The following is a 13,010-nucleotide window of genomic DNA, read 5'->3' as shown; positions in this document are numbered from 1 at the left end:
TGCTCGGGGTCGACAGGCTGGTGGGTACCTTTTGGGAAGGGCAGCTGCGGGAAGCCAGTCTCTTAAACAACTCAGTAGCTTTTACTATAGGTATTAGAGGAGCAACAGAAAGCGCAACGCACCGGTTGACGGGAAGGACTGGGGGGTTAATTTTCAGGATGCTGCCTGGGAATTTAGCCGTGGGATTTCCATTATTGCTAATGGGACTCACGCAGCTTAATTTCATGCGAGCTACACTAAAAAACATACCCCTAACCGTCTGCAAAATTTCAGTCCTGAAATCAAGCCTTTTAAAAGTTAGAGGAGGGTAAACAAACACCTGAAACCACACTGTCTCGCTATTTCCCCCCTTTCAGTCGTTCGGATTTAAAAGTCGGGGAGGGGGAGGAACTCGAGCAGTTTTAGGCAATTAAAAAACCCATACTGCAGGCACGCTGGCTGCCTGCGCTCCGCGTTTTCGCGCTCTGCCAGTTAAAACGGCAGAGTTATAACCCCCGAAAAAATAGGGGTAGCTGATGCCTTACCCGTCAGTATACTACCGCGAGCGCTGCGTTATCATACGCGTCTAATAACCCAAGCAGCGCCGCCTTTCATTGTGAGGCCTCTGTTATTAGGCTGTTCTTGTTAAATGACTGCTATCATCTGGTCCCAAAGTACATTAAATCCCATTATAATTATAAACACACTTCCCCATAACATTCTCCTTAGATTACATTTGCGCTGCTTTACCCCAAGGGTATCTTTGTACTAATACCGTCCGTATTTGTTGTTTTAGCTGACGATGCCGGGCCCTGGGCTGGCTGCGGTGTGCCACGGGTAGCGCTGGGGAGGGAGAGTTGTTGCCGCTACCGTGCCGTCCCCTGCAGATGACACGGGTCTTTAAATGCACCGAGCGCGGGCACCGCCGAGGTGCCGGAGTGCACGCGTGACCCCGGTTAAGGATGCTCTGCCTGGGGAGCAGCTCCCTCGGCGTGGGGCATCTCGCGGCCCACGCTCTACCGCTGCCTTTTTCTGTTGTTGTCGGCGTTGCAGAGCCGCCGGCGTTTCCCCTTCCCGTTTTGTTTTGCTCCCTTTCCGAGGCTGCCGTCACCGATCTTTGCCGGCAGACCTCCGTCGCCCATCCTCGGGCGCGGGGACCCGCCGCGTCCCTACATGTGAGCGGTGCCAGTGTGGGGTAGGCGTTTAATCTGGGCGAAATAAGCTCCACCGGGGTGGCGCGCGCTCGGTGTCGCGTCGCGCCCGGAACGGCTCCCAGCCAAAATCCGTCGCCGAACCCGAAACTTGGCTTTCTGCTCGGTTTTTACCTTCTCTCCCTGCTCTTAAATCTGGGTGTCCGCCTCCCCTTAGCACCGGCTGACCCGGGGCCGGGCTTCTAAAGCGCGGAGTTTGTTGAGGCGGGGAGGTTTCGCGCCCGGGGGCCGGTTCCCACCCCACCCCCCCCCCCCGGGGTCGCTTTTGTCTCGCGTGGGCGAGGGCGCGGGTGGGGCGGTGCGCGCATCCCGTCGGGGCGGGCAGCCCCCGCTCGCAGCCCGGCGCTGCCGCCGGCGGAGGCGCGGCGGGGCCCGGGGGGCAGCCGCGCCGCCGGTGCCTCGGCTCCCCGGTGCCTCGGCCCCCCGCCGCCGCCGCCGCCGCCGGCGGCTCCTCCATGTTTGTTGTTGGCAGCGCTGTCCAGCCGCCGCCCCGGCCCCGCTCCGCTCCGCTCCGCTCGCCGCCCCGCAAGGTGCCGCGGCGGGGCCGGGGATGCGCGGGGCGGGGCCGGGGGGGGGCGCCCGCACTCAAGATGGAGCGGGCGGCGGCGGGGGGGGGGGTGCGGGGGGGGGTGGGTGGGTGGGTGGGGGAGGCCTGACGTGGGCGCGGGGCGGCCCGTGGGCCGGCGCCGCGGTGATTTGCTGCGCGGCGCGGCGAGCGGCGGCGGCGGCGATGAGAGCGGGCAGTGCGAACTGCCGGAGCAGCCGCCGGCCGCCGTGAGTGCGGGCAGGGGGCGGGCGGCGGGCTGCCCCGGGCCCCCCCCCCCGGCCCCCCCACCCTCCCTCCCGCCCGCGGGGACGGGGCTCCGCCGGCTCCCGCCGTGCACCTGATGGCTCTCCGCTGCTCGGCGGAGCCCCGCGGGCGGGACGGGACGCGCCGGAGCCGAGCGGGCGCGGCGGCGGCCGGAGGGGGGGGATGCGCTGCGCCGCGCCCCCTTCCCCGGGCGGCAGCGGCGGGGACGCGGCTCCGCCGCCCCGGCACCCGCCGGCCTCCGCCGAGCCCAGCGCAGAAACTTTTTGGCGAGTCGCAGCCGGGCTGCGGGCTAACCTCTCCTCTCCTCTCCGCTCTCCTCTCTCCCTCTCCGCTCTCCTCTCTCCCTCTCCGCTCTCCTCTCTCCTCTCTTTTCCCCTTTCTCTTTCTTCCCCCCCCCCCCTTCGCTCTCCTCTCTGCTCCTCTCTCCCCCCTCCGCCTTTTGTTTTCGCAGATAGTCGGCACACAAAGCTAGTCCCAGATTTGAGCGACGGCAAGGCACCCTGATGAGTGAGCCTCGGGAGCGCAATGGATTTGACTAAGATGGGCACGATCCAGCTGCAGAACCCCTGCCACCCCACCGGGCTGCTGCACAAAGCCAACCAGATGCGCCTGGCGGGGACGCTGTGCGACGTGGTCATCATGGTGGACAGCCAGGAGTTCCACGCGCACCGGACGGTGCTGGCCTGCACCAGCAAGATGTTCGAGATCCTCTTCCACCGCAACAGCCAGCATTACACCCTGGACTTCCTCTCGCCAAAGACGTTCCAGCAGATCCTGGAGTACGCGTACACCGCCACCCTGCAGGCCAAGGTCGAAGACTTGGACGACCTGCTCTACGCTGCCGAGATCCTGGAAATCGAGTACCTGGAGGAGCAGTGCCTGAAGATCCTGGAGACCATCCAGGCCTCCGAGGACAACGACGCCGAAGTCGCCATGGCCGATGGAGGCGCCGCCACCGAGGAAGAGGAGGAGAGGAAGTCGAGGTACATCAAGGGCCTCTTCATCTCCAAGCCTGCCGCTGAGGAGAGTGGCTACACAGGTGCGGCTGGCCAGAGCCTGCCGGCGGCCGCGGCGGAGCAGAGCCCCTCCGCCTCCGCTTCCTTCGGCCCCCTCTCCGCCATGAGTCCCACCAAGGCGGCGGTGGACAGCTTGATGACCATCGGGCAGTCGCTGCTGCAGGGCGCCCTGCCGCCCAGCGCCCCCGAGGACTCACGCCCCACTGCCGCCCGCCGCCCCCCCGGCCTCGCCGAGGTCAAAACCGAAGCGATGCAGGTGGACGACGCCTCCAGCCGCGACAGCCCCCGGACGGTCGAGCCTGGCGCCTCCGGCGGGGAGAAGCCCGACGAGAAGGGCAAGGAAGGGCCCGGCACCCCGACCCGCGGCAGCGTCATCACCAGCGCTCGCGAACTGCACTATGCCCGCGAAGAGGGTGCCGAGCCGCCGCCCGAGCCTGGCCAGGGGCTGCCGCTGGGGCCAGAGCCGTCCGCCGCTGCCGCCCAGGGCGAGAAGCCCCTGGGCATCTACTCCCTGCTGCCGAACCACAAGACTGAGCCGGTGCTCGGCGTGCCACCCTCCGTGGCGTCCGCCCTGCACGTGCAGCCGGCCCTGGCCGTCTCCATGGACTTCAGCGCCTACGGGGGGCTGCTGCCCCAGGGCTTCATCCAGCGGGAGCTGTTCAGCAAGCTGGGGGAGCTGGCGGCCGGCATGAAGACGGAGAGCAGAGCCCTGGGCGAGCAGTGCAGTGTGTGCGGGGCAGAGCTGCCGGACAACGAGACCCTCGAACAGCACAGGTGAGTGCCGAAGCCGCGCCGCTGCGTTCTGCACTGGGCAGGCGGGATCTCGCTGGAGGATTTCAGTTTCTGGCCGGGCATTGCACCTGCTGGTGCAAAGTTCCCGCCGCGTACCCCAAAACTGGGACGCGGAGCGGCGAGCTCGGAGCAAGAGCTGTCGCAACTTTTCGGGTCTGGCAGCCATGCCAGAAGGTTCCTTCCAGCGAGTGCCGGCTGGGGAGGACAGCCCGGACGGGGCTCGGGCCGTAGGTGTTTCCTGCTAGCACAAACCTCGCCGTTTTCCCTGGCCGGCGTCCACCAAACGGCTCACGTCGCTACCCTTTGAGTGAGGGATCCGCGCGTAAAGGGATGCCGTGGGGTCAGGCAGCCCGTGCCCACCCTCTGCCGAGAGCTGAATCCTCCTGCGCCAGCACCCGGGTGCGTCTGTGCGGGGCGAGGAGGGGAGAGACCTGTGGGATCCCCGTGCCCGGCTGCAGTGATGACATTTGGGATCGCTGCATGCAGCAGCGCCTTGCCAGCCCGGTAGTTTTATGCCACTCAGCTTCCCGGTCTATGAAATATTTGCACTTTGCACAAAGTAACGCGTAGGTCAGGCTGGGTGACGCTGGGGCGAGTGCAGAGGGCTGGTGCTGCCGCAGAGCCATGGGTCCGTCCCTGCGGGGATGGGTTCAGGGTTGAACCTCCAGTGGCTGCGGATGCGATTTCAGGGCTCCCCTGCTGGGGGGGGGGGGGAATCTTCGTGCTCACGACGAGCCCCGCACCTCGGGGAGCTGCTGCGGGGTGGAGCGCGGTGGTTGTTATCGGCACGTGAGTTTGGTGCTCCCCCGTTTACCGCCTCACAATCGTGGGAGCAGGGACCAGAGCTCATTCTTCAATTTGGCCAGGGAATGGAGTCGCGTTAATTACCGTGCCTAAATCGGCATCGCCAGTCAAACCCCTTGGCGCTGGGCGTGCTTCGGCGAGCGCCGCACAGCGCTGGCCCTGGCAGGGCTGCAGCCCCGCGGCAGGACGGCAGCGTCCTGCCTGGGGGAAGGCAGCACCGGCACGGTGCCGGAGCTGCTTGCAGCCTCCCCAGGCTGCGCACTGTGTCAGATTTTTAATGAATCAACAGGTTAATTAGTCCTGATGCACATAACGCGCTCCAGGGACGGTGGCCGTGCCGGCGTGCGCCTCTGGCGGGGGAGCCGGTGCTGCCGGCACGCTCGCCGCCTGCGGAGGCTGCCGCCTGTGAGCGGTGTGGGGTGAGCCGGCGTCGGGTGCCGGAGCAGCAGCTCCCCGCACGTTCAGCCTGTGAACGTTTCCAGTGCGGGGTGGCAGCCGCCGCTCTGGGGTTCTCAGCCCCGTGTGGGTCTGCAAGTGCTGGCAGTGTTGCCTCTCGGTCTGGCTGGCGACTCGGAGCCCCCACGCGGACCCTGCCAAGAGTAGCCCTTGCCCCTCAGGGGGGTCCCCCAGCTCTTTGTGGGTGCACAGCTGCTTTCTGCTTTGTTCCCCCACCTCGCAAGCGGGAGAGCCAGGGCTTGTGTTCGTTAGCGTGCCCGAAGCTGCCTCAGTGCGGCTCTTCCCCGGCCGTGCGGTGATGCAGACCGAACGTCACTGGAGGAGAGCTGCAGTGAAGGCTCAGAGAGAATTTTAACGTGCTTTTCTGCCACGGTCTCGAGCATCTCCCTTTCCCCCTCCGAGCCCGAGAGCAGCGACTGATGCGGCCACAGGAGAGGGCAACGCCGGGGCTGCCCGGCTGCTCCTGCCGCTGGCCGGGGATCTGCCCCGAGGCAGGGCTGGCTGTAAGGTCGGATCCTTCCCCGCGCATCCAAGCGGTTGGGAGGTGGGGGAGCGTGGCCCAGCCTGTCCAGTGCAGCAGCCCGTATTTCACCGTGCCTTTCTGGGCTTGGCTTATTTTGACAGCCACGGCTGCGGCCGTAGCTTATTTCTTAATTATTCATGATCCTTATCAGGAGGCTGGGTACGTGTCGTGCTCCGGTGGGCTCTCGGGTCTTACTGAAGCACGGAGCTGAGCGTCGTCCTCTGCAATCGAAGCCTCGAAGGCAATTGCTTAAGCCAGCGCCAAACTCCGTTTGCCTGTTCTTGCTTTCAGACAGATTACCTGGCGCTGGCAAACTTTGCAGGGCGAGCCAAATCCTCTGAGCCATTTTTAAACTGATCTGTAAGACCGTCCATGTTGAAAGGCATTGGGCAACAGTCAAATGAACTTACACCACCCGCCCCTTCCCCCCCCCCCCCCAAAAAGTCTGAATCCGAGGTGGTTTGTGTGTAGATGCGGTCTCGTGGCTTTTTTATAGTGTTTGCGTTCTAATACCTTGTGAAAATTACCATTTTGGGAGGATTTGCGGGATCCTATTGTATTCCTGGAACTGTTAAACAGCATCTACGCTAGACTGGGATCTGTAACACTCTGCTGGAGCAGTTCTGGTTGCGGTGGCAGCTGCACCGTGCCGGCTACGGGCTCCTCTTGGCTCCGGTGCCTGGTGGAGAGGTGGTCTGGGGGATACTGCGCCCCACGCCGAGGTCCCGGCACCACCTCCCCGAGCTGGCTGGCGGCGGGGGCAGGATGTGCCGGGGGCACCGCGATGTTGCTCGCCGACTGGCGGATTTCGCTGACCTCTTTCTGCTGTGCATTTGCTGCTGTGGTTTTGCTTTCCGATCCTGAAGTGAGCGTGGAGGTGCCCAGAGCAGAGTCGTTCCCAGCTGCGGTGAGCTGGGGGGCCAGGGGGCAGCTGCCGGGGAGGGGCACCTCCGGCGCAGGCAGTACCGCGGGACGCTCGGCCGCCCCGGCGCGATGGCTTTCGCGTGCCAAGCCCCAGCAGGTGACAGACAGAGCCTGAACCCGTCCAGAGCTGACGCCGCTCTTTCTGCAAGGAGCTTAATGAGCCAACGTGTACCATGCCTGTTTACATTGCACAAGCGAGTGTATACATATGGCGGATATGTTTGTTTACACACACACATGCCTATATAAGTATAAATATATATGTGTATAGTCTCGGAGCCTTGTGAGTGTTGTTCCTGTCTTCATTAGTATGGGAAACGTACGCAGGAAAAAGGAGAGCGGAGGGCCGGGCCGGCTTGTCGCCGGGCTTCGACAAGCACGTGGGGGGGCCGCTCGCCCCAGGTGATGGAGGGTGCCCGAGGGACGGTCGTCTGCCCCAGCCCCGTGCGGGAGCACGGCTCCGCGGCCACCCTCGGCCTCGTGGCAGCATCCTCTGTGCCCTGTCGTAACGCGGGCGAGTCGAGAGCGCTGAGTTGTGACCTTTTGGTAGCCGACGGGCTGCAAGCCTCGGCGCTGACTCCGACCGGGGTTTTCGGGTCCCCGAACCCGCCGGCTGCTGCGCGATCCATTTTTTTTTTTTTTCCCCCCCCTTCTTTACCGAGCTTATGATTTTGACTAATTGAGCGTATATTGAGCCGGCGACTCTTTAATTTTTTTTATAAAAGATTTCCTTCTAAGTTCAGCAAAGTTCAAACTTAATCTAATGTTAGTATCGATCGTCGCTTCTAATTGCAGACAAAAAAGCCATAGTTCAGCGTCCCTTTTTCCGTTTGTTTGTTTTGAAGAAAAACCTCCCGAGCTGCGACGCGGGTGCCGTGCTGAGCCGCCGGCTGAGCCTGGAGTAATTTGTCATCGGGAAGTTAAATACCTTAAAACTTTATAAAAGACATGCTTTCATTTTTTTTTTTTTAATGTCGATAGCAACAGGGAAGACTGCGGGTGGGGGTGCGATTCAATAAAGTTCGTTAGCGGATCGGCTGAGCGTCCAGAATCCCGATGCTGCCTGGGAATTTGCCCACCGTAGCGATGCCGCTTGCTGCCAGCGTTTGCCACGTGTGTCTGTGCGAGGTGGAGATGCTCGGTTGGAAAATGAAAGTGCTTCTTGGCGATGGAGTCGTCAGGCCAGTGGAGGCCGGCGGCGGGTGAATGCTCCCCTTGGAGCAGTTTTGGCTGGAAGGTGCCTGTCCTCGCTGTCGTACGGGGGGATGCACCTTGGGGAAAGCCTCCGTTCACATTTTCACATCTTGAGTTTTGCATTTTGAGGCTTCACGGCTGAGCGGTCACCTACAAGGCGTGTGCTCCGGTGGAGTGCGTTAAGGGTAGGAATAAGGAGGCTCGCTCTTCCTCCTTGGCTGCTGACCAGCCACAATACCCCAAACTGCAGAGTTTTGCCCTCTCTTCCCATTTCTGAGGTGCAGAGGAGCGGCAGATCTAACTGTCTGCTCCCAGCAGAGCCGGTGTGGCGGGACCGGGCATCGGTGCTCCCACCAGTCCGGTGCGCCAAGACCAGGCGTCGATGCTCCCGCCGGTCCAAAATGCTCCTGCTCGGGGAAACCACGGCTTCCCGTGGGGATCCAGGTCCCAGTTGCAACGCCCGGCGATCCCCGTGACGCGTAGCCTGTTGGTCTGCTGCCTGCGCGGAGCTGTAACGTTAATGCCGTGGCAAATTTTAAGTAGCTGCGTAGGGAAATACTCCGGTGTTGGGCTCTTTCTTTGCCAGCCTCACCTCCATTCGTCTCCGCCTGGATTAGCGGAGCGTTGTGCTACTAATGCCATTAGGCACGTTGGCACTGCTCGACATGTCACAGTGAGAAACAGATGCAGTATACCATTAAAGCAATAAACGTGATAAATCGGATCCCAAGTGCTTTGTGAGATGTTATTAGTGTTAATTTTGGTAGCCTGATACAGTAGTTGTTTTTTATTTTATTTTAAGCATTCGGCAATTTATGTTCCGCTGCAATCGAAACTCGAAAAAAAGGAGGAAAAATAGAAAACAAGGGGGGAGGGAAGGAGAAGGGGAAAAAAAAAAGCCAGCAGCCCCCCAAACTCTGCCCGTGATTACTTCCAGAGTCCGAAGACGACTTGGCAGCTCTTGTTTCTTGCTGATGGGCCTTATTAGCGGCACCTGGCATCATAAGGGGCTAATGGAAACCAGCGTTCCCGGTTGCCTGGCCGCTGCCGCGCGGCTCCGGCAGCGCGGGGCGGCCGGGCGAGGAAGCTCTTATTAGCTTTATGGGCAGGGGGACGTGCCCCGCTCAGGAAATGAATGTTGCAGCTAAGGTCCGCGGCGCTGACCCCGAGCGTGTAACCTGTGAGCGCCGGCGGAGACCCCGCTCAGGATGCTTGGGATTTCGGGGCTCTCTGGTTCTTGTCATAGGCAGAGGGGGAATACGCCGTGGTATGTTGCAGCCTTGAACTTTTGATTTATTCAGTGGGGGACTTAACCGTTTCCATACTCGCCTCCTAGCGCGCAGGGGGAAAAGCCCCCTTCAGCTTCCGTGTTATTCCGTCAATTATTCTGCATCGTTTTAGTTGTGTGGCTGACGCGTTTTAAAGCAGAACTCTGAGATTCCCATCAGCAAATGCCAATTTTATTTATTTATTTTTTTAATTTATTCCTTTTTCCCCTTGCTCAGTAGTAACTTTCGTGTCTTCCCTACCGATGGCGAGGCTGGCGGCGGAGGGGCTTCCACGTGGGTGACGGGGATGCTGCGTGCCCTCTGAGCGGGGTGCATCCACCTTCCCCAGCGTTGCCCGTTTCCCAGGGACCGGGGCGGGTGGATCTGCGCCAGCTGCTCCCCATCGGCCGCGGGGTTGGGACCCTGATGCTTAAAAAGCTGCCTGATTGAGGAGTGTTGGGATGGGTTTTTTTCCCCCCCAAAGCGTGCTCGCTTGATGTTGCTTGCAGCAGTTCGATAAGCTTTGCGGAGCCTTTTCAGTTCTCGTTGTAAGTCGTACAGTGATGTTAGTTAAAACAGTATTTATTGGCTGTGCAGAGGGACCCTCGGAGAGCCTGTGCTGTTTCAGGGGTGACACTATCGACTCTTTTTTTTTTTTTTCTTTTTTTCCTCCTTTTCTTTTCTTTTCCCCATGGCATGTGGAAATGGTGCAGAGCAGCCTGGGCAGCTTGTGACGGAGCATCCCTGCAGCCTTCCCCGCTTCTACGCGATGTTGGCTCTTTAGTTATACCGGTGCATAAATCTGTTTTCCTTGGATAGAGTAAAACGATCTGCATTTTCCTTTTTGCTCGCAATTAGCAAGATTTTTCTTTTACTCCCCCCCCCCCCTCCTTGACAGCTTCAAGAGAGGCTTTAAATGAGTAATTACTAAATATTTCCCGGCAGCCAAACACGGGGCCATGGCATCTCCTGTTGCAAAAGTGAAAAATATTTCTGTTTGCAGTTAATTTTAGTGGCAGGCAGATCATGTTAACTGGGTGTAATTGCTTCCAGATATGGCAGAGGGTTTTGTGTGTTGGGATGAAGGGTCTGGTAAGTGCTCACTTCCTGTGTAAATTAGCCTATTCCATTCATTCCTCCTCGCCCGGCAGTCCTGGCTTGTGTCACTCTGCCTGCAAGGTTCCCCCCCCCCGCCCCCGGCCCGGTGTTAGGCAGCTCAGTGCTTTATGGTCAGTTTAGTCCTTCGCTGGGCATCGCTCCCTCCTTTGCCATCGCGGGCAGGCGCTGTCAGGATGCGCGGGCGTCCGCATCCCGCTCTGCAGCCGATGAGCAACGGGAGCCCGGTGCCCGCGAGCGCCAGCCAAACGCCGCTGCGACGGCAGCGTCTTTGTCCGGAGGCTGCGCCTCGCGGGTCGCGTCGGGCTCGCCGGAGGTCGGCTTGTTCTCCAGCCCCGGTCGAGACTGGCGGTTGCAAAGCGGCGGGGTGTGATGGGTACCAGCCGAAACGAGTGTGGCTCGTGGGGGAATTAAGATGGAAGAGATTCGTATAACATGAGCAACAGAGAAAGGTTTATGCATCCTTATGAATAAAGGCAAACAAGGCAGGTGAATCTGCATGTGGTTAGATGCTTTTTAAAATGGGCTTACGAGCTTTCGATGTGGTCGTGACATCTACTCTTACTCCCAGGCTCGAGCCCGGTTGCAACGACCTGCTTTGGGGTGTCGGAAACATTGCGTGTGCATTCGTTCCAGATAATCTTTATCTAGGCTGAAGCGTGCCCGAAATGCTTGGTATCGGTTTTGAACACCGGTTTGCACTCGCAGTGTCTCGGATAACTTCTGCAGCTGACGTGGGGAGCGGCAGATACCTTTGCGAGAGCGTTAAGCACTGCTGGCCCATGTGCTTTCGCAAATAAAGGTGGATTCCTCTTTTCGACAAGAGCATCTGCCGGTTCGGTCGTTCTGCAGCTGAAGAAGAGAGCATCGCCGTAAAATTTGGGTTGTAGGCGCGAGGCTCTGCGCTCTGGCCGAGGGCCAGGGCCGCCCGTATCATTTTCGCTGTAGTGTTCTTAACTGATTTTAAGTAGATTATGGTCGGATACGCGCCCCGCTGTGCTGGTTTAGTTTTCCGTCGGCCTTCGTCGTCTCGTTGCTGTTTTATTGGCACGTTGTTTAGCAAACAAGTTGGCGATATGCAATTGAGGAAATACTTCTCCACGTAGGCACGAGTGCCGTAAGGCGTATTGAGCCTCGCTAGAGCTGCCCGCCGTAAATCCGCATTAAACACCCTGCTTTGTTACCGGTGTCAGCGCGGGAGATGGGCTGTTTATCTGTGTGTATCAGCCGGGCTGATAACCCAGTGCTCTGTTTAGCGCTGTACGAGGAGCGGCTGGCTTGCTGCACGCCGGCATCACCCGTGCGCAAAGGCAGAGTGCCGGGGGGAGCGCTGCTGGATGCCGGCACGGCGGCGAGCGGAGGATGCCGGTACGGGTGATGCCGTGGTACTTGCCTTGCACGCCGTGGAGGGGACCCCTGCACCCCCCTCTCGAAGAAACATACCTCCATCTGTCTGCAAATGCGACACGTGGAGGGGAGGAGGATGCCTGTTTTCACCTTGGTGACCTATAAAGAAGGCAGACATTGACCGAGCGGAAAAACAAAGAGAAACTAAAAAAAAAAACCCCACAACCCCAAACACCAGGCCATTTCCATCGCCGGCGGGCTCGCAAGGTCGGAAGGAGCACAAATACCCCCCGGGGAGGCGGGTACCCAGGCAGGCGGGCGCGGGGTCCGGGCTGGCACCGCCGTTGGGAGAGCGCTGGGCTCTTATTTCCACGTGAAATAACTGCGCGACGCCACGAGGTCCGAGTCAGTTTTCCTGCAGAAAGGCAGCAGAAAGCCGTCTGCCCGCCGAAACGCCCGCGCGGCTCCCGGCGTCGTGCCCTTTGGCTGGCAGAGCCAGCCCCTGGCACGGCGGGTGTCCCCGCGCCCAAAGCTTGGGCTCTGCGAAGGCTCAGAATGGGTTTTTCCCATTGGTGGGGACCGGTGTTGATTTTTAAGTCGTTCCCAGGGACTTCTACAAAGGCACAGCGCAATTCATATACGTATATAAAAATACATAGCTATTGCCTGTCCTTTAATTTTCATTCAGATTTGCGTTTAGGCACCACGCGCTACACCAATTACAACCCGTGCACGCTGTTTGCAGCTCCATTGCGACTGTTGAAAGTGCTTTTATCCTCTTGCCACCGAGTTTGGGGACGGTGCTGGGCTCCGTGCGCTTTGCCCTTTGTCACCTTCCCTCGTTCTTTTCTCCGCGCATTATTTATAGTAAATCATATTAGAAGGGAGTGCTAAGGAGGAAGTGTGATTCATCCTCCTTGAAACCAGCGCTGACATAAATAAAGGCAAAGCGCTTACTACGTGTTTTTTATTATGGTATTTAGGGACAGGTTGTACTAATCTCGGCGTGCACAGACTAAACCCGTGTACGACTCTAAGAAATTCGATTTAACCACAGCACAGACTGCACGTTAAAAAAAAAATCCAACCAAAACCCAGCCGGTCTTCTTGGAAGTGCGCACGCGTGGCAGCACGAGGCTTTAGGGACGGCTCATGGGTTTCCAGATTTTACTGCATGTCTTCGGCCGGTCTGTTGGCTTCTTGGGGGTTTGCTGGGACTTTTTGTGGCACGGGAGAGGGGACGGCTGCGAGCTTGGGCATCCTAATTGCTTGGGTGTATCACGGGTCTGGAAAGAGATGCTCGAGTTGGTCCGGAAAAGGGCTACCTGAGGGGGGCAAGCCAGTGGGGAAGCAGCTGGGGAATGCACAGAGGGGATGCTCGGTGCAGAGAGACCCAGCAAACCGCTCACAAATCACGCGAACTCGGGCTGGCGGCGGCAGGAGCTCGCTGCCGGCAGCGTGGCGCAGCGAGCGCCGGTGACAGATATCTTATCTCCGGCTGGGCACGGGCTGCGGTCGCAGCCTGCTGCACAACACATACAAACTGCCTTTGCGTGGGAGAGATAAGGC

The 13,010-nt window shown here is 59.7% G+C and overlaps 1 protein-coding gene across 4 annotated transcripts in view; it reads left to right on the top strand.

The window, feature by feature from the left end:
• The first annotated feature begins 1,701 nt into the window (after positions 1 to 1,701).
• The window catches only part of ZBTB16 (zinc finger and BTB domain containing 16), a 66,779-nt gene continuing 55,470 nt past the window's right edge, over positions 1,702 to 13,010 (top strand). The window contains exons 1-2 of one of the 4 annotated variants that reach the window (XM_076358707.1): positions 1,702 to 1,720; positions 2,457 to 3,791. In XM_076358707.1, the coding sequence (XP_076214822.1) occupies positions 2,527 to 3,791 (1,265 nt within the window). In that variant the 5' untranslated portion in view covers positions 1,702 to 1,720; positions 2,457 to 2,526. Of the gene's footprint in view, positions 1,721 to 1,893; positions 1,965 to 2,452; positions 3,792 to 13,010 lie in introns of those variants that run through there. The other 3 variants (XM_076358706.1, XM_076358704.1, XM_076358705.1) reach the window with 3 other exon arrangements.

Source organism: Aptenodytes patagonicus, chromosome 23, assembly GCF_965638725.1.
Source record: "Aptenodytes patagonicus chromosome 23, bAptPat1.pri.cur, whole genome shotgun sequence".
In the NCBI taxonomy this organism is placed as follows: domain Eukaryota; kingdom Metazoa; phylum Chordata; class Aves; order Sphenisciformes; family Spheniscidae; genus Aptenodytes; species Aptenodytes patagonicus.
This window is presented reverse-complemented; position numbering and strand designations above follow the sequence as displayed.